At 41.2% G+C, this 25,094-nt stretch overlaps 1 protein-coding gene across 1 annotated transcript in view; it reads left to right on the top strand.

Moving 5' to 3' along the window:
• Window positions 1-24,486, top strand: part of SNCG (synuclein gamma) — a 31,307-nt gene extending 6,821 nt beyond the window's left edge. Inside the window, exons 3-5 of the mRNA XM_038410344.2 lie at window positions 499-626; window positions 23,386-23,472; window positions 24,061-24,486. Of these exons, the coding sequence (XP_038266272.1) occupies window positions 499-626; window positions 23,386-23,472; window positions 24,061-24,081 (236 nt within the window). The 3' untranslated portion in view covers window positions 24,082-24,486. The remainder of the gene's footprint in view (window positions 1-498; window positions 627-23,385; window positions 23,473-24,060) is intronic.
• Window positions 24,487-25,094: the final 608 nt, after the last annotated feature.

Genomic DNA, 25,094 nt, shown 5'->3' with positions numbered 1-25,094 from the left:
GTGCGAATTTTGAAATTTTTGGTTTTCATTCTAATTTGGAACAGAACCAAATTTTGAGAAATCTTCTGTGAAACAGAATTACCTTTCTTCAGCCAGTTCTATTAATCCTCTAGAAGGGGCTTATAGGGAGGGTTTAGCTAGATGGAAAGGGGTTACAGAAGGGCAGTCCAGTTTGACAGTCTACAATGGGCAAGATGACTTTTTTTTCTATTTTTGTGCTACTGCTTCTTGGAGTAGGTTTGTTTTGCGATCTGCCCCTTCTCTAAAGGTTGCCAGGTTGCAATACCCACCTATTCTTGAGGTAACCAGCATGAGTGAGAATTAGCCCCAATGCACTTTAAAATTAAACTGTTAGCATGTAGCCTGCATACAGAAAATCCAAATAACAGATAGCATGGGGCAAAATATTGCTGTGTTACCCTGCTATGCTGTTATCCAGTTAAACAAAGACTGATTTTGAACTTAATTCACTGACTCTACTTTTTCTTGAACCTTTAGTTGCTGAGAAAACCAAAGAGCAGGCCAATGTGGTGGGTGAAGCTGTTGTGGCCAGCGTGAACACAGTGACAAGACAGACTGTAGAAGGAGCAGAGAACATTGTAACCACTACTGGGATTGTAAAAAAGGTATATTCGTTTTTTCAGAGACCTACAGGAAATAAGAGGCTTGTTTTGCATTATACTTCCTCGAACACCTGGGGAGGTTTCTGAGGCTCAGTTTATTATTTACAATTGAGATCACCTATGTATTTACTTGGACAACCCTGCTGTGATATCAGATATAATGCTATGTTTAATGTGATGATTTTAATAGAGGTATAATGAATTAATACTGCCTCATATTTTGCTATGTAATACAGGTTAGTACAGGCACATTGTTCATCTGTGCATTGCTCAGAGACCTTATATTCTAGGCACCATGACCAAGATTTTCAAAACTGACTACTGACGTTGGCTGCCTCAACTTTTGGATATTCAATCTGAGATACTTTAAAGCGGCCTGATTGTCACAAAGTGCTAAGCACCCACCTTCTAAAAATTGGGCCCCTTTAAAGTGTCTTCAGTTGGAGCTCCAAAAATTGAGGCTGCCAAAGTCATTAGTCACTTCTGAAAATCTTCATCTATATGCCTAGAGACTCAGGTGATCAATACTTAGCCATATCACCCTCCAGCATAGCGTATCTATTTTCCCATAAAACTATCTATATTTCTTTAGAGAGAAAGCTGAGGACTAAAGTTCTGATCATAGGATTGGGAGCCAGGAACTCCTGAGTTCTAATCCCAGTTGTGATATCTGTTCCTGTTACAGCTTAATGCAAACCAGACAAGCTCTCTGCATTAATTTCCCCCCCTTTTTTTTTAAAGTAGACATAATAATAATATTTTCCAATGTCACAAGAGTGTTTTGAGAATGAGTCAGTTCATATTTGTAAAAAATACAGGCCTTGGAACAAAATGTTCACTATACTCCAAACTGCTACAGGTTTTAGAATCATGAAAGGCCCTAAAGTTTGTTGTATATTGATTAAAGATTCCATAAAGTCAGAGTTCAGATTAAAATCTGAACCATCCCAAAGGGTGTGGGTATTCAGATCTAGAGATGAGTTTAGCCAGCTATAGAGATAAGAATTAGCTAGAATATTTATACCCAGATCTGGACTCAGATATCAAGCTTCTACAGAATTTGGAGGAGGCATCCTTGGATCTAAGGCTTTGGTTCAGACCCTTTTCTGATATTGAAGTTTATTTTTTAAAACTTTATTTTCATTGTTTTAAAAAAATATAAAGACACTATGAAGCAAAACATATGTAAATACATGCACAAGATAGAAATACCACATAAATAACAAAATTCAACATTCATTATTTGTAAAAGTTGGAAAAAAACAAAAACAACGAAAGAAAAAACCTGAACGGTCTGACCTGTAGCGGTCATGCAGGGCATCAGTTATTAAAGCGACTAAATAAGTGAGAACATAACTTATGAGGATCGGGGACTAATATACACTAAACTGCAAAAATGTCTGCAGTAGTTTTATGTGTGAGCAGACATCCTCATATTTTTTCCAAGCATTTCTATTAGACAGAGATGTTTTTTTCCATGAATGCAGTGGTGTATGAGGAAAGAACTGCAGATTTCCATTTTCTCAAAATAACTCTTTCACCCACTAAAATAGTTATTTCAATCTATTTCTTAATGTTAACTGTTAATACCAATTCAACCCTAAAATACACAAGCTTGGAGAAGGAAAAATAGCAACACTTACAAGTTGTTGAGAGCACTGAATTGTCGGCGATCCCTCAAGGTCATGGATGATCTTTCACAGGTTTTATTTTTCATGGGTCCTTTGGTGACTGAGAAATCCGATTCTTGAGCCACAGGCTCGTTGGCAGACATTACAGGTGGTGTTGGAAGACAGGGTTAGACTGCAATTGCTGTGTGACAGTTGTCTTTCCTTTCTTTTCTGGAGTTTCTGCAACCAGAGCAAGCCGATTTTCCTTAAAAGTGGACGTTCCTTCTCTGACAAGTCTTCACCAGTTATCCCTATCCTGGGGTGCTGTCTCCCAGTCTGTGATGTTGAGGCCACATCTCCTGATGTTTATCTTGAGGGTGTCTTTAAAGCATTTCTTTTGGCCTCCCCATTTCCTTTTCTCCTTTGGTGAGTTGGGCGTATAGCTGCTGTTTTGGTAAGTGTACATCAGGCGTGCGCACACAGTGCCCGCTCTACCTCAGCTGATGCTGGATAATCAGGGCCTCAACACTGAAGATGTTGGCCTCTGTGAGGACACTGACATTAGCACAATGATCCTCCCACTTTGTTGAGGATCTTCTGAAGAAAGTACTGGTGCTGGCTTTCCAGGTTTTTCAGGTGTTTTCTGTAGGTAACCCAAGTCTCTCAGCCGTAGAGGAGAGTTGGGGTTACCACCACTTTATAAACTAACAGTCTAGTGTGTGTTCTGATGTTGTGGTTGTTGAACACCCGGCAAGACAGTCTGTCAAAGGCAAGGCTGGCACAGCAAATTCTGTGCTGAATCTCAGCATCTGTGTCTGCCCTCTGTGAGAGATGGCTGCCAAGATAGACAAAGTATTCTACATTTTCCAGTTCTTCTTTGTCAATATAGATCTTCCTTCCTCTGATGATTGACCAAGGACTGGTTGGTGGAGAACTTTTGTTTTGCCAATGTTCAGAACTATCCCTAGGCTTTTATAAGCTTCAGAGAAGCAATTAAGGGCTGTTTGAAGATCCTTCTTTTGAGTGTGCAACAACAGCAAAATCATCTGCGTACTGAAGGTTGGTAATTGTTGTTGATATTATTTTAGTTCTGGCATGGAGATGAGTAATGTTGAAGAAGTTGCTGTCAATCTGATTTTGGATGCCAGTGTCCTGTGGTAGACAGTCTTGGGTTAATGTTTTCATAGCTACTAAGAAAATGGAGAAAAGAGTGGGTGCAAGTACACAGCCTTGTTTTATGCCAGTTTGGATGACAAAGGGCTCAGAGATAGAATCACTGCACAGGATGAAGGCAGTCATCTGGTCATGGAAGAGTCTTACAATGGTGACAAATTTGCTTGGGCAGCCAAACTTTGACATAATTTTCCACAGAACCTCATGGCTGACAGAGTCAAAGGCTTTGGTCAGATTGATAAAGGACATATATAGCTCCTGGTGGTGTTCTTGACATTTTTCCTGGATCTGTCTGGCTGCGAAAATCATGTCGGTTGTGTCTCATGGTGGTCTGAAGCCACACTGGGACTCTGGAAGTACTTCCTCTGCAAGAGGGAGCAGGTGATTCAATAAGATTCTAGCAAGAATCTTCCCAGCACGGGAGAGGAGGGCAATGCCTCGATAGTTGCCAGAGACGGCCCTGTCTCCCTTTTTGAAAATGGTGATGATCTTAGCATAAGGTAAATCAGCAGGAATTTCTTCAGTGTGCCAGATTTTGAAGAGCAGTAAGTGAAGCTTGTTAGTCAGTGTTCCCCACACACACACTTTCAGTACTTCAGCTGGTATGCCATCAGGACCTGGTGCTTTATTGTTCTTCATTGGTCTCATTGCTTTGCAGATCTCCTCAGGTGTTGGTGAGTTGGCAAGAGTTTCCTAGATTGGGTGCTGAGGGATGGAGTCGATGGTATCGACAGTCACAGTTGATTCTCAATTTAGAAGCTTTTGGTAGAGTTCCTTCCAGTGCTCTTGGATGGATTCAATATCTTTAAAAAGGGTACTACCATCTTTGGATCTCAGAGGTGTAAGGCCACATGAGCTTGGTCCGTACAGGGTCTTTGTCTCACACAAAAAGCTTTGCATGTCATGTCTGTCAGCGAATGTTTGGATTTCTTTTGCTTTGTCCTTCCACCATTTATTTTTGATTTCTCGGATCCTCCTTTGAACTTCAGCTTTGAGCTGATGGAAAGAGCTCTGCTTCTGACTGAATAGTGATTGGTTTTGCCAGTCACAGAAAGCTTTTCTCTTCTGGTCCAAAAGGACTGTAATCTGTGTTGTTGCTGTCAAACTAGTCCTAATGGCAGCGCGTAGCAAGGCCAGTGGATTCCTTGCAAACCTCATGGATGATCTGTTTTAGGACTTCCTAGTCTTCTGCGACACTTGTGCTGTCGTTTTCAGGTGTGCAGATGGCAAGTTTTTCACTGAGGAGATTTCACTCTTGGTGCACTGAGTATTGAAGTCTTTGGATGTTGTATTGCCATCTGTGTGATTTGGATTGCTTTCTATGTTTTGATGCAATCCTGATAGATGTGACTGACCTCACCAGGTGGTGGTCAGTCCAGCAATTGTTGGCTCCTCTCATGACATGGGTGACTTGGACATCTCGTAGATCCTGTGTTCTTACAATGACATAGTCTAGGAGGTGCCACTGTTTTGAGAGGGGGTGTTGCCAAATTATTTTGTACTTGTTGCTTTGTCTGAAGATTGTGTTTGTGATCACAAGATCATGCTCTGCACATTTCTGAGTAGAAGGATTCCACTGGAATTGGTCTTGCCCACTCCTTCCTTCCCAATGGTGCTATTCCATATGTTAGAATCTCGGCCAACTCTTATATTAAAATCCCTAAAAAGGATTATCTTATCTGTTTTTGGAATGGATGATGAAATTTTATCAAGGTCAGTGTAGAAGGATTCTTTCTGCTCTTCAGCGTCAAGAGTTGGTGCATATGCACTGATGTTAGTGGCAAATGACTTATTCACTAGTTGGATGCGGAGAGTCATAAGGTGCTCGTTGATGCTGACGGGGAGCTCAGTCAGGTGGTTGACTAGAAGGTTTTTGATTGCAAAGCCAACACCATGTATTTGCTTGTTGCTTGCTGGTTTTCCTTTCCAGAAGAAAGTGTAACTGCCACCTTCTTCCCCCAAGTGGACTTCATTTGCACGTCTTGTTTTGCTGAGAGTAGCGATGTCAATGATGTACCTTGACAGTTCTCAGGCAACAATTCCTGTTCTGCATTTGGGTCTTTCACTTTTTGATTTGTCTAGTAAGATACGGACATTCCAAGTTGCAAGAACCATTCCTGTTTTTTGACCATATTGCGAGTGATCCCTCTGGACATGGTTAACTAGTCAGGTATGGTGGGATAGCCTATGTTTGGGTCACCTTTTCTAGTCCCTTCCCTGTATGGGGTGAGCAGAGTTTCTAAAAGGGCCTGCTCAGTCATGACCACTGCTGCCAAAAATGCCCCTCTATCCCAGTCCAGGGGCACATGATGACCATCTTGCAGTCACTGCCTGCATGTTGGTTTGTGATGAGGGACTCCTGGTGATCACTTCAGCTTTCCTCATTGCCGCTCACCCATCGCCACAGGACTTTTATGGGTGGGGGGGGGAGTTCTTCCTGTGAAAGAAGCCTGAGTGTGAGTAATTCAATGTGGGGGAGCTGAAGCGCACTGGCAGCCACACAAATCTTGGCAGAAGAGGCACTTGTGTCCGGTTGCAAGAAGATCCAAGATGACTGGGGGTTTCTCCTCCATTTCAGCCTTCGTTTGCCTTCACAGCCACTGAGAGGTGATCCTGCTTCCTCTGTCTGTTCGGTTGTTGAGGTCTTACACTGGGCTGTGTTGTGCTGGGCTGCCTGGTATCTCACCTTCAACCTTACCGCCACGGGACTGACCTTACTAGGAGCACAGGACTCCAGACGGCACCACTCTTAGGATCTTAAGTATACACAAGCTTCTCCACCACGTCAAGCTAGCAGCCCAAGATCACATCCATTTTTTGCCAGGCATAAAGGATGCATGAAAGGTTGGCACATGGCTGTTTGCATCTCAGACATTCATTGTGTGTTGCCAATTTAGCCTTAAACAAACGTTCTCGAGTCTAGTAGTGGGCTGTTTAATATCTTGTTCTGGAAGAATCACAAGGATAAAGAACATGAAGTATCTTTCACATTAAGCCAGATATCCTCCCAGGTTTCTACTGGACAGTAAGGCTTTTTCCCATTTTTCTTTGAGACTGAAATATAAGTGGCTTAATGCTTTGCATTATCCTCTCAAAGTAATTCCTACAAAGTGACTTTTGTTTCCATATTTCTTAATGTGTTCTTCTAGACATGAAAGAGTTGAAACCGAACAACTGTCCCCTATCCTTGCATGAATCCTTAAACATAGCCACTGAAAGAAGGAACTGTGAGACAGTGGTAGCTGATATTTGTTACACATATAATGGAAGGAGGCCAGTCTGCCATTTTGTATTATATCTTCAATTTTTGTTAATCTTGTTTCCATCCAAATTGTCTTAAGCATGGAGTTGGCCTTGATCCTGGGGCATAGGTTATCCCACAGTGGTACAAGAAGAGAATTAGTATGATTGGATGTTGTAATCATCTTATCACATTGCATGATTCTCCTGCAGATGCAAAGACTGGATATTTCTTTAAGGGTGTGGGTAGCCTCTCAAGGTATATAAAAGAAGAGAGGGCATTGTTGCGCTTTTTTCAATCTCAAACTAGGCCAGTGTGTATACAGAGCTACTGGATGGGAACCACCTTACAACAGGGTGCATTTGGAATGCTAGATAATATAGATACAGTAGAACCTCAGAGTTATGAACACCTCAAGAATGGAAGTTGTTCGTAACTCTGAACAAAACATTATAGTTGTTCTTTCAAAAGTTTACAACTGAACATAGACTTAGTACAGCTTTGAAACTTTACTATGCAGAAGAAAAATGCTGCTTTCCCTTTATTTTTTTAGTAGTTTACAGTTGTACTGTACCGTATTTGCTTCCAGTTCCAAATGAGGTGTATGGTTGACTGGTCAGTTTGTATCTCTGGTGTTCGTAACTCTGAGATTCTACTGAACAAATATGGCAACCCCATGCCTCTAGTTACCCAGGGTTTTTTTAAGGGTTGTGTGTGACAAGCGAGGCTGTTTTTTATTTCATCTAAATTGCATGATAATTATATATATAATTTAAATATCATATTTGTATGGAATAAGAAACAGCCTTGCTTGTCATGATAAGCCTATTTATTTGAGCAAAAAGCAAGTGAGACACTTTGAAAGACTATAAGCTAATGATATAAGTCAATCTTGGGCAAATACTCACTTTGGCTATTTCTATTCTCCCCAGAAAGGTTAGAGGGAAGAGATGCCACCTCTCTAAGCCTTGGAAATTTCTTTTAATGTATAGTCCATATTTATAGAAACAATTTTGGAAAGATTAGGACAAATTTTAACACCCACATAAGTTATTTCCTGACTTATTTGAAATGGAAAATAATGAAACTGAGAAGAATCTGGTCTTTTGGATAGATCTATTGCTTGTGATTTATTCCAGTTTATGTAAAAACCAGTGATATTTACAAAAATATCAACTACATTCAGTAATGATGGGATTGATGAGGATAGATTTTTCAATACGAAAATGTCATTATCGTATAAATTGTTTTTCTATTTTCCTGTTTATAGTCACACCTTCAGTGACTGAGTGTTGACATATGTACATTGACAGTGATTCAAGACATTAAAAAGGAGGGGCCAGCCCTGTCATGTCCCTCTTTCTAGCTGAAATGTGGGAGAAATAATTCTATTAGTCGATAGTGAAGCGAGGATTGCTATTTATTTTAAGATTAAATGTGGTATGATAATATATCAAAACACCTTTAAGATTTGCTTCCCTACTTTTTGGATCAATCCTTTTTGCCTTGAACAACTTTCCAAGATGGAGGAATATTTTCTTATAAAAACATCAGGCCTGCACCTTCTCCCACTAAGTCCAAATGTAAATTTCCAGAGACTCTAGTGGAAGCAAATTGGGTCACATTCTGGTGAGCTACTACTTGGTGTCTAGGTGGTGGTGGAAGGCACTTGGTCTGAACAAATGTAGGAGTGTTACTGTTATACAATTATTTATACCTCATTTTAGCTTTCAGCCTCTTTGAAAGCCAGATCTCTGTTGTAGAAGTATGAAAACAGCCATAAACAATTCTTGCAGATCATCTTCTATTTCATGCATCTCTCAAACATATAATTAAGCCAACCCAAGAAAGAGACTGTATGTGCGCACATCTTAACTAGGACAGTACTTATTTGTCAACATTAGAGAGCAGTGTTAATTCAGACCCATTCTGAATCCACGTTCAAGAGATATTTGACCCATAAAAGACACAAGAAAATCTTCCCCTTGTTTTCCAACTTATGCCAATTTTGACAACAACTAAGCATCTGTTAGAGGGACTTGTGACCCAAATTATACATTGATTAAGACAGGTTTAAACAAGAAAGCTTCTGTTCTCAGATACAATGTGGAAGCTTTAGTTGGTTCAAGTCTTTGAATCATGGGCATGTGGAAGAACAGAAAAACTCCCCACAGGAAGGAAAACTTGTTCATTAGGCAAGATGCTTTCACAATGTGAAAGCAAAGAGCAACCATACTGCTATACTCTAGTCCTACGGAACTTAATATTTGGGAGTTCTTTGATAACATGGTAGCTTTCTTTGTTCCCACTCCTTAGTGAGCTGCAGTCAACTGAGTCAATAGTTACTCAAACTAGACTCAGACAAATTAACTAGTTACAAGCAAATGGAATTAAAACCAAGTGAGACTAGAGAAAATTGTTCTAATCTTGTCAGACATTTAGGGCTAGATCCACAAAGGGACTTAGATGCCTAAGTCCAATATTTATGCGCCACTGAAATCCTCAAAAACCACACTCATCAGCTACCACCTAATCCTATCAGTGCCTAAAGTCCCCTACATATTTAAATTTCTGCTGGTGTGCACATACCCGCTGCCTAAATCCTGATGCCACCAAGCAGCTAGGCACCAGTTCACACCTAAGCCCCAGCGGGATTCTCAAACTAGGCATTCTCTGGTACATACTCCGGCAACTAGTCCAAGCCACTGCTTGTGCCACCGCAGCCACATTGCTATTTTTAGAGCACTGGCTTGATCAGAGCTAGTGCATGTATGTCAACCCGAGCAGGGACTCTCACCTCCCAGCTGCCGTCTAGACATACTCTCAGTTTGCCAGCTTTTGTAAACCTGATTCTTAGGTGTATAACTTAGGTGGATAACCATGCATTGTATAGAAAACCCGGGCAACTAACTCAGGGCTGTGGATTTCTCTAGGCAGCAGGACGCTTAAGAGTTAGGCATTACAACACATACATCTCTTTGTGGATCTATCCCATAGTTCCTGGATTTCCTGACCTAACAGCCAATACAACATTATGTGAAACTAAGCTTCTGTATAACACACAAACTTGGTATTCCACACACTGAGGGAGATGGTCAACAAAGGAGAAGAATAGTAGCCACTAGCTGTGTGTGCAGAGATCTTTGAACGCAGGTACAAAAGAAAGAACTAGGAAATCATTTGAGCATGTGGGATCAGATTCATGTCTGCCAGCATGGGGAAGGGCAGATTGACTGGGGAGAGATTAATTACATTTCCCTTTGTCAATAGGGATGAACCTGCCCCTTTGTGCACCAACTATCCTCTCATCCTAGTGGTGGTCTCTCTAGATCATAGCTGAGGCACACTGGCAGGGTACTGTGAGGAAGATTCTAGTTCTCTGGTTATTAGAGGACTAAGTCTGCTGGGCTGTTTTTCTGGCATATTTCATCAATGTCAGTTCATTTCAAATTAAAGAAAACAGGCAGTTGACCAAGAGAGGACATGACTGGGGTATAGAAACTCTATCAAGACACAGTGAATGAGGGAGCCAGTGAATTATTCAAGAGAGTAACTTGCTTCAAATAATGTGGGTGATAGGTACCACAGAAATACTGTAGGTAGAAAGACAGAAAACAGGAAGGCATAAGTGAAACAAAAAGCAGCCAGCAGTAGAGAAGTTCAGAAGAAACTTTATCAGCAGAGCAACTAATGTGTGAAATAGATGTTACCAACAGCAACGTATTGAAAAATATATTGAAAAATATGCTGGAGAGATACTAAGAGGAACAAACATATAGCGAATCAGTGTTGAAGTTGAATGGACTGCTTGATGATCCTTCAATCCTGAAAGCGTCAATGAGCACCTAAGCCCCTGAAGTTTGAGGGAGTTGGTCTGGGCAGTCTTGCTCCATTCCTTCCCTCCCCCTTTTAATTCTTACAGTCCTGATTCTGTTGTCCATTACATCCACATAACCCTCCTGACTTCAGTGGGATTGGCACAAGTGTAAATGAGACAAGTATTTAGCTCTAACTGACATGCATTGCATTATTAAATAGTGCCTGTCTGACAGCTTCTTAAAGGAAAGACCAAGATCATCCAAATACCAATATATAGAACATGTAGTTCTGTAAACTGTGTGCTGTTTAAAAAGGAGAAAGCGATTAGTGTTAGGAATAAACCCTGCTCATCTACCTTTAGCATGCTGGAGTCTATGCAAGGCTCCTACTCAGTGATGTTCTGGACAAGAAATTGTGTAATTCCAGGGTTTGGCTTGGTTCTATTCTGTGCAGGCTTTTATACTGTGCTCATCACTGTAGGGTCCAAGCACATGCTGGTAGTTCATTAAGTCATATGACTAACATCTGTCACATATTGTTTCTTCTCATGTGATGAACGTTCTACAGTGGTATTGAATTTGGGAAGTTCTCTCTGTCAGTTCAGATCTCTCTCTGTGGGACATAGTGTTCCTGAGTAAGGTCTATTAGCATTGTTATCAACCTCAGGGAGTGTGTGTTGGCATTTAAACTATGTGCTGCCAACTAGCTTCAATGGGAGATACACAACTAACATCCAGAAGAGAACATTGAATAAGTAAGGCTAAATTCTGCTTCTGGGTACACCCAGGCAGTCAGTGGGGTTCAATGGGTGCTGCTAAGCATAGCATTTGACCTTTAGCAGTTTGTAGCACCTGCTCCTCTGAGCTGTCTCATTAACTTGATAGCTACTAACAAACAAAGGGCCACATCCCATAAGGTGCAGTGCTTCTTCTATTTCCAGTGTCCTCAATGGGTGCTGAGGACACTCAGTACCCCACAGAAGAAAATGTGACTGAAATAACTTTGGACCCAAGTAGAGTCACTGAGCACCTCCTGGGTGTTGCTGAATACCCTCAGTTATCATTCATATCACTGAGTCAGTCTTTTTCATCTCTCTGCTCTCCTTTACTTAGTCTCCACTAAGTAAGGGTCAATAAATCTGTTACTTCTCTGTATTATTCAGGAGCTTTTCTAAATACAAAGTAAAAAAAAAAGCATTATTTTTGGTGTGCAGGTCATGTTTAATTCAAAGCTTTTGTGAATGAGGCCTATCGATTATTGTCATCACTCCGTTGGGTGGATTTCAGTGGTTTTTTTAGAAAATTGACCTCCACTAAGTGTCCTTGTCTGAGAGCAGGGATGAACTTTTCATCTGCATGACTCTGCACAAAGCTTGCTGCATTGCAGACTCTCACCATGTGATCAAAAGCAAGCAAAAATACATACACACATACATACTTGTTAAATGTCCCTCAGGGCTGGAAGAATTTCCCAGTAGCTAATATTTTAGTGTTGTTCTCCCCGCTCCCTTTCATCCATTTTTCTTGTCGGGTGTGATATGGTCTAGTTGTCAGTTTGAGGCTCTGTGATTTTAAAATGGTCTTGTTCTTCTTTTATGTTACTTCAAAAATTATTCTGGTAATTTTCAATTCTTTGCAACCACTCTGCATTTAACTTAATGTTGGATCCCATCATTATTTTATCTGTTTGAGCTAACACATCTGTAATCTACTGATACATTAGACATTTCCTTTCTTAAAGCTTGCACATTTTGAAAATGAATAGGGAGGAGAATCAGAAATACTTCACATAAATGGGCCAAAATCTGCTCCCCAAAACAACTCTCATTGTCATTAATGGGGTTCCACTGGGAGAATTAAGAGCAGAATATCTGTTTGCTAAGTGTATTCAGTTAGGGTGAAATTCAACCATCATAAAAGCATATAAGAATCTATAGAAGGCCTCTGATGTGGTAGAACTACTGTCTGCATCAAGGGCATGTTATGGGGGCAGGACATGGAACTTAAGGACATCACAATTAGACTGACTGGTTAGAAACATTCATCGAACTTCAAGTCTAAACTTCCTGATGGCCAGTTTATATCCATTTGTTCTTATGTCCACGTTGGTACAGAGCTTAAATAATTTCTCCATCCGTGGTATTTATCCCTCTGATATATTTATAGAGAGCAATCATATCTCCCCTCAGCCTTCTTTTAGTTAGGCTAAACAAGCCAAGCTCCTTGAGTCTCCTTTCATAAGACAAGTTTTCCATTCCTCAGATCATCCTAGTAGCCCTTCTCTGTACCTGTTCCAGTTTGAAATCATCCTTCTTAAACATGGGAGACCAGAACTGCACACAGTATTCCAGGTGAGGTCTCGTCAGTGCCTTGTATAATGGTACTAAAACCTCCTTATCCCTACTGGAAATACCTCTTCTGATGCATCCCAAGACCGCATTAGCTTTTTTCACAGCCATATCACATTGGCGGCTCATAGTCATCCTATGATCAACCAATACTCCAAGGTCCTTCTCCTCCTCTGTTGCTTCTAATTGATGCGTCCCCAGCTTATAACTAAAATTCTTGTTATTAATCCCTAAATGCATAACCTTACACTTCTCACTATTAAATTTCATCCTATTACTATTACTCCAGTTTACAAGGTCATCCAGATCCTCCTGTATGATATCCCGATCCTTCTCTGAACTGGCAATATCTCCCAACTTTGTATCATCCGCAAACTTTATTAGCACATTCCCACTCCCAAAAAGGAGGTCTTATCATCCCATAAACCGCGTAAGATGTACACGATATGCAACGTGGCTGAGTGAGTGTTTCTGGTGAAACTTTAATTTTGCACGTTAAATGGTAATACTCTGAGAAATCACATGAGAAAAGATTGCATCACAGGAACCCATTTGGCAGTCCTTATTCATAACAGCAGTCCCACTGAAGCCAATGGGAGTTTGTGTGGCTGCAGAGTGAGTGAAAACTGAGTAAGCACATCAAGAGTTGATCCTATAAAAGTAAACTGCATATCAAAAGGTAGAAAAGCCATGCACTGTAATCAGTGCGCGGTATGCAGGTGTTTTCTGCTAATGTCTGGCTTTGATTGCTCTTTTCATCAGAAATGTCGGCATCATTTAGGGCTCATTCAGCCTGAACCATTCCAACTGAATAAGTCTGCAGAATTTATCAACATATCTAACCTCTAAAATCGTGAGAGGAGCCATTCTCTTCCAGGAGAGTGGTTTGGAGTTATCTCCAAGAAGTATCACCTGTGCTTCATAACCTGAAGACATTAACTCCATAGTGTGCTGAGTCTCTGCATACCCCCTGGCAAGCTGGTGTACCCTTATCATTTATTAACTTTGTAGCAGACCAGGTCACCAATGTACCTCTTCAGGTTCACAGCTTTAAACAAAAATAAACCAAAACAATCCTGCTTTCCACTGAATTTGCTGCCTCTCCAGCTACAGAAAGCAATGTATTATCAATTATTATTAAGGCTCGGGAAGGTATCTGGTATTATGGAGGGGATAGAGTCACCGTTTAAAATTTTTAAACTAGTTTTGCATTAAAAACCCAATTTTTCTCCAATTCCAACAAATTTCATTTTGTTTGAGTGATCTCTAGCCAGAGGAGAATTTAGGGCAAATGTTGATGTCGGAAAAGAGGTGTTTAAAATGGTAGTTTAAAATAAAGGTATCAATTTTAAGACTTGGTCACTTTCTTAGGCAGAGTTCCATTTCAGAGGGATTTCAAATGGTCAGCACCTCTCAGGATTGGGCCCATAGTGGAATGAACCATAAAGACAGCAGGAAATTCTTATTATATCTGAATCATACTACAGAGACTTTAGCCCTTTTGCTGTTTAAAGGACATTTGACATACAAATATGAAAATGACATGGGTATGCCCCTAATGCTTGAATGTACATTCTGAAATTTTAAGAATATTCAGTAGGTACTACCTGAAAATCCATATCCCCTGAATTACACCTGCTATGGTCCCTGGGGAGTTAAAAACCAGGTCTTCTCCCTAGCTGAAGTGAATTGACCAAAGAGATTTGATTCAAAAGCCAGCAAGTGTTCCACCTAACAATCAAAGCCATTATAAGGTAGCATAAACCTTTTGTGCCTTTATTACTTTACCTATAACCTGTAGTCCAGCACAGATCCCACCACTCTATGGCACAAGCACTACTACAAAGAACTCTGCTACATCAAAGTCTAAACACAAAATAAATAATATTAAACTCACCTGTAAAATAAATGCCATGTATAAATATGTCAAATTTTAAAATGGAAGAGACAACCTCCATTAAAAATGAATGTAAGCATTTTTTTACTTCTCTTGAAAAATAGGGAAACACAAAGAGAAAATCTTTGGACTTTTATTTGCCAGTTGAGCCAAACTGATGATACAATTAATGGAAAAACCTCCTGGTAATGCATGAGAAAATCTGTCACTTTACCAGTCACAATGAAATGTAAATAATATTGACAACAGGAAATTAATCAGTTTCAACATTTTCTGTATGCCCTTAGGCAAGGTCTGCAAGAGATGTACATTCTCCCTTTAAACATCCCCTGGGGAATATGCCTAAAAGATAGAGAGGTTTCATTAACTTTTCCTTGGAGTCTCCTCCATGTTGTGGAATCCCTCTTTTTGTGAGGCCCCAGAGCCTCTCTGTATCTTGACTTCATTGGAGCTGCATTGTCAGGGAGCCAGAGATGTAGACGTGAAAGGCCTATTGAGGGTATTGGAGCCAATCTAGAGCTGCAATGCCTTCATACAATTAGCCCTGTTCTCTGGGAGATCATCTCTCTCACTCTCTTGAGAGAAAAGGAGTACTTGTGGCACCTTAGAGACTAACAAATTTAAGTCTCTACTGTGCCACAAGTACTCCTTTTCTTTTTGGGAATACAGACTAACACAGCTGCTACTTTGAAACCTCTCTTGAGAGAGAATATTACAGTAAAACATATATACAAAGCCCATATTGTATGAGGGAAAGGACAGTCTTATGGCCAAAAAGCAGAGGACTAAGAGTTGGGAGATCTTGGTTCTTTTCCCAGGTCAGCCACAGACTTGCTCTATGACCTTGCACGAGTCTGTGTGCCTCAGTTTCCCCATTTCTTATGTCACAGATTTATTTTGTTAATATTTATAAAGGGCTCTGAAATCCTTAGATGAAAGCTGCATATTAGTACAAAGTATATGACAATTTAAAATACATTAAAAACCCCCTCTGCTTAACATTTAAGGTATAGTGTGCTGTATAAATATTAGTTAATTAATCATTGTAACACGATTGTGCAGTAGGGATATATTATTATCCTGATTTTAACACAGCGTGAAATCCTGGCTGCATTGAAATCAATGGCAAAATTCTCACTAAGGCAGTGAGAATAGAGGCAGGATTTTAACCTATACATCTTCCCCAATGTCACACAGCAAATGTGTGGTACAGCTGGGATTGATACCCACCAGTTGCTAGCTCTTTGTTCTGTATGCAGACCTCTGTAGATCATATTGCCTACTTTTAAAAGAGCCTTAAATTACGTTTATCACCTAGCAGCCTTAACTCCCAGACAACAAATGCCAGATTGCAGACTGCAGCCCTGTCTTGTCCTATATTCTCTATCCTGGACAGGCAAACTGGAGGGAAGTAAGTGGGGAAAAAAGACGGTGAGGTGAAAACCTTAACACAACCTGTCACTTCTTCATCCTGTAATTGTGTTGGTTCCTGCTATGTTGGTTTAGAAAAATTCTCAAGACACTTGTTTCCTGTTCCTTCTAAAAACAGATTGATGAGGCAGTTACATTATTCTTTAATGGAGTCTTAGCTAAAAGCACATTTTAGAGGACCAGTAACTAGTAAAATGGATGAATATGGATTCTTACATCCATTTGTCACACTCAGACACTGTTTCCTGTGAATGACCCCAAGGCGGGAATTCCTTTTTTAAAAAAACAAACAACCCCCCCCATTATCTGTAGAGTCAAAAAAGCTGCAACCCTCTTCATGAGAAGAGCAGAGCAGTCCTCTATAAGAGAGGTTTCTGATTGCAGTAAGTTGCCTTTTCTGCTTGTTCACACGCTCACACAAATGGCCTCTGTTTGTTTCTCTGATACTAGGCACTAGATTTAACTCCCAGGCTTTCTCCAGAGCCATTATTTCACCTCCACAAATCAGCATGGATTCTGTAAGCCCATTGAAGGCCACACATGGGGAGACCGGACTATGTAACAATCTGTGTGAATTAAGCAAGGCACATGAGGCAACTAAAAAATAGGCAAGAAAGAAAAGAAAATACTGGTCCTAAACAGGATTAAAATAGTATGAAACACTTTGAAAATACAGTTTCAGCTATTTATACTTTTTGTACATTGTTCAGTTATAAAATGTACTGCTATTTATTTTTATATGGTGCCAAAGGTATGCCAATTGCTTTACAAACATAGATCCCAATCCTGCAATCAGATCTGCCTGTGTGCATCCAATTGCAGGGCTGGCGTCATAAATTTGGCCTCTATCTGACACTTTACAAATAAGGCTGACAAAGGAGGTGCTGTCGTCATCGTGAATAGGTCAGAATATGAACAAGAGGCTGCTAGGCAGCTCTCCAACACCACTTTCTACAAGCCATTACTCTCTGATCCCACTGAGAGTTACCAAAAGAAACTACAGCATTTGCTCAAGAAACTCCCTGAAAAAGCACAAGAACAAAACCGCACAGACACGCTCCTAGAACCCCGACCTGGGGTATTCTATCTGTTACCCAAGATCCATAAACCTGGAAATCCTGGATGCCCCATCATCTCAGGCATTGGCACCCTGACAGCAGGATTGTCTGGCTATGTAGACTCCCTCCTCAGGCCCTACGTTACCAGCACTCCCAGCTATCTTCGAAACACCACTGATTTCCTGAGGAAACTACAATCCATCAGTGATCTTCCTCAAAACACCACCCTAGCCACTATGGATGTAAAAGCCCTCTACACCAACATTCCACACAAAGATGGACTACAAGCTGTCAGGAACAGTATCCCTGCTAATGTCACAGCAAACCTGGTGGCTGAACTTTGTGACTTTGTCCTTACCAATAACTATTTCACATATGGGGACAATGTATACCTTCAAATCAGCAGCACTGCTATAGGTACCCGCATGGCCCCACAGTATGCCAACATTTTTATGGCTGACTTAGAACAACGCTTCCTCAGCTCTCATCCCCTAATGCCCCTACTCTACTTGCGCTACATTGATGACATCTTCATCATCTGGACCCATGGAAAAGAAGCCCTTGAGGAATTCCACCAGGATTTCAACAATTTCCATCCCACCATCAACCTCAGCCTGGACCAGTCCACACAAGAGATCCACTTCCTGGACACTACGGTGCTAATAAGCGATGGTCACATAAACACCACCCTATATCGGAAACCTACTGACCGCTATTCCTACCTACATGCCTCTAGCTTTCATCCAGATCATACCACATGATCCATTGTCTACAGCCAAGCTCTACGATATAACTGCATTTGCTCCAACCCCTCAGACAGAGACAAACACCTACAAGATCTCTATCATGCATTCTTACAACTACAGTACCCACCTACTGAAGTGAAGAAACAGATTGACAGAGCCAGAAGAGTACCCAGAAGTCACCTACTACAGGACAGGCCCAACAAAGAAAATAACAGAACACCACTAGCCATCACCTTCAGCCCCCAACTAAAACCTCTCCAACGCATCATCAAGGATCTACAACCTATCCTGAAGGACGACCCATCACTCTCACAGATCTTGGGAGACAGGCCAGTCCTTGCTTACAGACAGCCCCCCAACCTGAAGCAAATACTCACCAGCAACCACACACCACACAACAGAACCACTAACCCAGGAACCTATCCTTGCAACAAAGCCCGTTGCCAACTCTGTTCACATATCTATTCAGGGGACACAATTATAGGCCCTAATCACATCAGCCACACTATCAGAGGCTCGTTCACCTGCACATCTACCAATATGATATATGCCATCATGTGCCAGCAATGCCCCTCTGCCATGTACATTGGTCAAACTGGACAGTCTCTACGTAAAAGAATAAATGGACACAAATCAGACGTCAAGAATTATAACATTCAAAAACCAGTCGGAGAACACTTCAATCTCTCTGGTCACTCGATTACAGACCTGAGGGTGGCTATCCTTCAACAAAAAAGCTTCAAAAACAGATTCCAAGGAGAGACTGCTGAATTGGAATTAATTTGCAAACTGGATACAATTAATTTAGGCTTGAATAGAGACTGGGAATGGATGAGTCATTATACATAGTAAATCTATTTCCCCATGGTATTTCTCCCCCCTACCCCACCCCCCACTGTTCCTCAGATGTTCTTGTTAACTGCTGGAAATGGCCTACCTTGCTTGTCACCATGAAAAGTTTTCCTCCTTCCCCCCCCCCGCTGCTGGTGTTGGCTCATCTTAAGTGATCACTCTCCTTACAGTGTGTATGATAAAACCCATTGTTTCATGTTCTCTGCGTGTGTAGATAAATCTCCCCACTGTATTTTCCACCAAATGCATCCGATGAAGTGAGCTGTAGCTCATGAAAGCTTATGCTCAAATAAATTTGTTAGTCTCTAAGGTGCCACAAGTACTCCTTTTCTTTTTGAGAATACAGACTAACACGGCTGCTACTCTGAAATCTTTACAAATACTGAGGATCAGATCCTCAGATGATGTAAACTGCTGTAGTTCCATAAAAGTCAGTTGAACTGAGCCATTTTACAGCAGCTAAAGATCTAGCACATACATTTATAGGGTTTTTTTTTATTGTCCTCTTTTGATTGGGAGAGATGCGTAGCAGTGCCAATTCCTTGATCAAAGGAAATCTATTATCATTATCTATTATGCGTCACTTACCTTTTCGGATGTCAAGTTTATAAATGCAGGGAATCATAAATTGGCTCTTTAACTTGAGCACTTTTCCTAGTCTCAAGAATAATGGCAGAAGGCCAGCATCCTTACAGCTGAGGAGAACTGGATGAGATTCTCCTTTGCCTTTGTTGTTTGCTGACAACACCACTGCTTACTCAGGTAGGAAACGCTGCTGTTGAGTGATCTGGACAGAACAATGCCATCTTTCTATTTCTCCCAGGCCCTGCTAGTTGGCAGAGTTTGAGACTAGAAATTGAACTCCATCTTCTGCACAGTGTGATGCCATTAGAATGCTGGGTTTACTCAGAACAGTTCAATTTGAGAATAGCAGTTGTCATTCCAACTAATAATGCAATACAGATAACAAGAAATGTTGTAGGAAAAAATTATCACCATGCTTTTTACATTGCAAAATGTTATAGTAAGTTTTGGACATATCCCAGGCAGGTGTTAGAGGACTTAATTACTTCAATACTTAGCACTTTACATATACGTTCTAATTAAATTTCAGAACAAGAATGCCCTGTGTGTGACATAGTTAAGTATTATAATCCTCGTTTTACAGATGAGCAGAGAGATTAAATGAATAGCCCAAGGCTACAGTGGGAATCATTATTGGAGCTGAGACTAGTGGTTAGGAGTTCCTAACTTTTAGTCCTGTATGTGGACCACACTTCTTTCATAATGGGCTGATTATTTATGGCAACTCTGATTTTACTGTGAGATTTCCATCTGAACTCACCAGGATAGCAGCATAACCAACGGAGGAGAAACAGGCTGAAGGGCTGCTATTTCTCAGTTCTATTCTATACTGGTTTTTATACTGTACTCATCACCACGGTATCTGAGCGCTTTCTAGTAGTGCATTAAGCAATGTGACTTCTCGACTGTCACAGGTTGGTTGTTCCTTATCCTCTCCACAGAGGGCATGTCATAAATATAAAGGGAGAGGTAACCACCTTTCTGTATACCATGCTATAAAATCCCTCCTGGCCAGAGGCAAAACCCTTTCACCTGTAAAGGGTTAAGAAGCTAAGATAACCTCACTGGCACCTGACCCAAAATGACCAATGAGGGGACAAGATACTTTCAAATCTGGAGGGGGGGGACACAAAGGGTTCTGTCTGTCTGTGTGATGCTTTTGCCGGGAACAGATCAGAAATGCAAGCCTTCCAACTCCTGTTAAGTTAGTAAGTAATCTAGCTAGAAAATGCATTAGGTTTTCTTTTGTTTAATGGCTGGTAAAATAAGCTGTGCTGGATGGAATGTACATTCCTGTTTTTGTGTCTTTTTGTAATTTAAGGTTTTGCCTAGAGGGATTCTCTATGTTTTGAATCTGATTACCCTGTAAGGTATTTACCATCCTGATTTTACAGAGGTGATTCTTTTACCTTTTCTTTAATTAAAATTCTTCTTTTAAGAACCTGATTGATTTTTCATTGTTCTTAAGATCCAAGGGTTTGGATCTGTGTTCACCTGTACTCATTCGTGAGGATTATTCTCAAGCCTCCCCAAAAAAGGGGTGTTAGGCTTGGGGGGATATTTTGGGGAAAGACGTTTCCAAGTGGTCTCTTTCCCTGTTCTTTGTTTAAAACGCTTGGTGGTGGCAGCATACTGTTCAAGGACAAGGCAAAGTTTGTACCTTGGGGAAGTTTTTAACTGAAGCTGGTAAGAATAAACTTAGGGGGTCTTTCATGCAGGTCCCCACATCTGTACCCGAGAGTTCAGAGTGGGGAAGGAACCTTGACAGTGTGTGAAGTGGAGTGTCTAGTTTTGGAGGTGTGTCTTTCTTTTTAAACATCATACCTGTTGCTAAGTCCCTCTCTCTCACTGGTGTGTTATGAGTGAGAGACAGAGAGGAAAAGAGAGATCACACAAGCATTAGAATGACTTTGTAGCCTGGTGATTAGAGCACTCACCTGGGACATAGGAGACCTGGGATCCAATCCCCCTGCTCCTCTGACTTTACTGATTTATCCAGAGTGCAAGTACAAGCTTCAACAGGAGAGACTGAGGGGAGCCCCACATCAGACTATCTTATAGCCCAATGATTAGAACACTCATTGAGAGATGGGAGAGCCCTGTTCAAACCCATCCTCCTGCTCAGGAGAAGCGAGACCATGAACTGGGGGTCTCCCACACCTCAGGTGAAAACCCAGATGCTGAGCTAAAAGTTACAAGGGAATTGCTGCTTCCTCCCTGCACCTGGCTGTTTTATATGAACTTGCTTGAGGGGCCTGATCCAATCACGCCTACTGAATCGAGCACCGCATATAACTTAGGCAGAGGAATGCATATCTTCCCCTGGTTTGTGAACTGCTCTGGGTGTAGTGTCCAGCTGCCTAGAGTGAAGGAGAAGTGTGTGTGCTCAGAGGCAGAAACATAGGTGCCAAATGAGTTGAGGAACCTGCAGGGTTCAGTGTTTGACATATTCCTTTACCTCTCACCTCCATAAATAGGTTCTACTCACCCACTGCAGGGAGAATGCTACCCACCAAAAGAATGAGCATAAAGGAGGAGTGAGCCTCATAACAAGTATATAGCTTGATTTTCCATTTCCTCACTGGAGCCTGGCACCTACTTTGAAATGGATTCTGGCAGTAAAATAAGAATTGATAATATTTAATCCTTTGTCAAATAGATACATAGATGTGAATTTCTTCATATGAAGCCACTTGAGCATCTTGGGAGCTATCAGATGAACATTATCCTCCTTATGGAATGAGTGGCTAGTGTGAGGTAGATAATCTGGGGAAAATCAGTGTAGAATCTCCCTTCCTGCAAGTGAAAATGAAGTTCATCTGTACCTACTATGTTTTCCGCGTTCAAAGAGCCAACGTTCCATTTTAGATTAAAGAAAACTACTTAACAAAAGAAGACAAAGTCTCCAAGAAGGAGAAAATGAGAGAAAATGTCTCTCATTCTGTAAGAATTTCCAGTTCAAATCCTTTCACAGCCCTGCTCCCCAACAGACAGACAGAGACTTAAAACACTTCAAAGTGCTGTGACAGACCCAGACCAGTGAGGTACCGGAGTCTGGTAGAAGGCAAATATACGGGCCACTGGATGAATAGTTTTCTGTTCCCTGAGTGACCAGAGCAGGGGCTGCAGTAGAGCAATCATGAACCTGCTAGAACCAATTAAGACAGGCAAGCTAATTAAGACACCTGAAGCCAATTAAGAACATACTAGAATCAGTAATGGCAGGCAAACTAATCAGGACACCTGGTTTAAAAAGGATGTCCCATTAGTTAGTAGAGGGATGGGGCGGGGCATGCAAGGAGCAGGGAGTGAGAAGGCGTGCTACTGGAGGACTGAGGAGTACAAGTGTGACCAGGCTTCAGGAGGAAGATTCTGCAGTGAGGATAAAGAAGGTGCTGGGGGAGGCCATAGGGAAGTAGCCCAGGGAGTAGTAGCCGTCACGCAGCTGATACAGGGGATATTGTAGACAGCTGCAATCCACAGGGCCCTGGGCTGGAACCCTGTGTAGAGGGCGGGCCTGGGTTCCCCCTCCCCCGCCACTCCTGATCAGATACAGGAGGAGTTGACCTGGTTTGTAAGCAACACCAGAAAGGAAGGTTTAATTTGGGAAGGGATCTGGCCTGTCCCTGACCCACTAGGTGGGACAACAGAGACTGCAGAGATTGTTCTCCGTTTTCCCCATGCTGGCCAGTGACGAGTTTAGCTGAGTGAATGGCAGGTTTGAGCCTCTAGTAGAAGAGGCCAAACTGAGGGCTGCCTTAAACCTCTGAGGCGAGCAAATCTGCCAAAAAGTGCAGGACCCCCCAAGGCAGAGGAGGAACTTTGTCACAGTGCAAATACAGAAAACTGAATCAGAGCTGTATATGCCATAGGGCAAACCTGTTATTTTCTCCACATATGAAATATTTGACTCCATTTTGCAAAGTCTGAGTAGCCTCTTTAAAATTAAGTGGCCAATATACCGTGCTGCAATAAGGGTAATTGTATTGTGTATATCCTGCAGGATGAGTTATCTCACCCAGAGCACCCTACAGAACCAGCTGATGCAGAAGAAGAGCCCCCAGCAGAAGCCATAAAAGCCAGTGGAGAGGTAAATCCAGACCCAAACCAGCTAACCCTGGAATCCTTAGCTGGTCCAAGGTTTTTCTCACCATCTATCATATGTACATTTTATGTACCTTTTTGTTCTCAAGAAAATGAAAGACTAATCTAGTCTTTAGCTAAGCATAGGTAAGCAAGTGATGTGCAAGGCTATTTAAAAAGGTCTCCTGATGCACTTTTAACCTTACCTGCATCACCGTCGGAGTTATATTTATGGATTTTCCCCACACCCATCATTCTATCAGTGCACCTCCATGCTGCTGCACAAAGAAGCCTATACTCTAGTCCTGGGTCTCTCTGGCTCAATGCTGCATGATTCAGTGGTTTTATGACAAAGTTAAATGGAGATTAGGCTAAGAATCACCAAACTAAATTTCACTAGGAAGTTGAGATAGAATAGGAATGTGTATGATTCTCAAAGGGGAAAGGATAACTCACTAATCTTCTATATCACCTATAGTCCCTATCTTCTTATGGTCTATTTTTAATGTGAGGATCAACTTTGGTAATCTGTGTTTTCCTGTTATATACAGTCTGTTTGAAATTAGTCCATTTTCTTGTCTTGTTTCTCTTGTAGGGTAAAAATGAAGCCAACTAATCAATTTCAGGACTACTAGTGTGAATGTGAGAATTCCAGGAGTACACACTGAAACGTTAGTAGACACCATAGTAGGGAAATCATCCTTCCCATAGGCTAACTACTTTCAGCACTATAGCCTTTCACTTGCCTCGCTAACATATCATACAATATATGTATGTCAGACTCTTGATTCTATGTATATGGCAACTGTTCACTGTGGTCTGTCTCTCTCTAAGCATCTCTACATCTTTGTGGCTTTTTACCTTCCCATCTTTGAATCTTCTGACTGTCTGGTTTGTTAGCAAATAACATATTGTGGTTAAAATCACTGGTCAATGTCTTATCTCCATTTGCATCAGCATTTGGAATCCCTAGGTGGTATGATGATTTTTTTAAACTACAAAATAAAAGTGTTTGAACTACTTTTTCTTTGTCTTGTCAGTCCCTTTTATATGTAAAAGTTCTTCTAAGCATTAATGTCTTGAGTTGAGTTTCAAAGCTGAAAACCTTTCCAGAAGTGGTGCTCTAAGAATTAACTGTCAAAAGGAGAAATAATCCAGTACTCTGCTCCACATGTCACCAATGAAATGAGGAGGGAGGGTCTGAAATCCTTAGAAGTACCCCTGACATGGGCAAAGGTGTGAGGACTGAAATCATTAAGGGGAAAATCCCTTCAAATGGGAAAGGAGAAAAGCCCTTGAGATCCTCAGCAGGAATCACAGCTTAAAATGTAGATCAGTGTGGTCTGAAATGTTCAGGGAGAAATTCTTCTGGGAATGGAGGATGGGGAGTGTTGAAAATTTCAGAGGCGTTTCCTTCCAGAATAATACATAAATAATTAATAATACCTATCTTTTAGATAGAACTTTTCATCTGTAGATCTCAAAGCACTTTACAAAGGTGGTCAGTAACATAGGGTCTGAAATCCTCAGAGAGGGTAAATGTTTCTGAAACGTACTCTAATAACCACAAAATACAACATAAAAGTAACTACAGATAAGCACGGCACATGGATGCAGTAGGCATTCTTT

The sequence above is a fragment of the Dermochelys coriacea genome, chromosome 7, assembly GCF_009764565.3.
Source record: "Dermochelys coriacea isolate rDerCor1 chromosome 7, rDerCor1.pri.v4, whole genome shotgun sequence".
NCBI lineage: Eukaryota > Metazoa > Chordata > Testudines > Dermochelyidae > Dermochelys > Dermochelys coriacea.
Note: the sequence above shows the minus strand (reverse complement) of the source record. Positions and strands in the feature narration are given on the sequence as shown.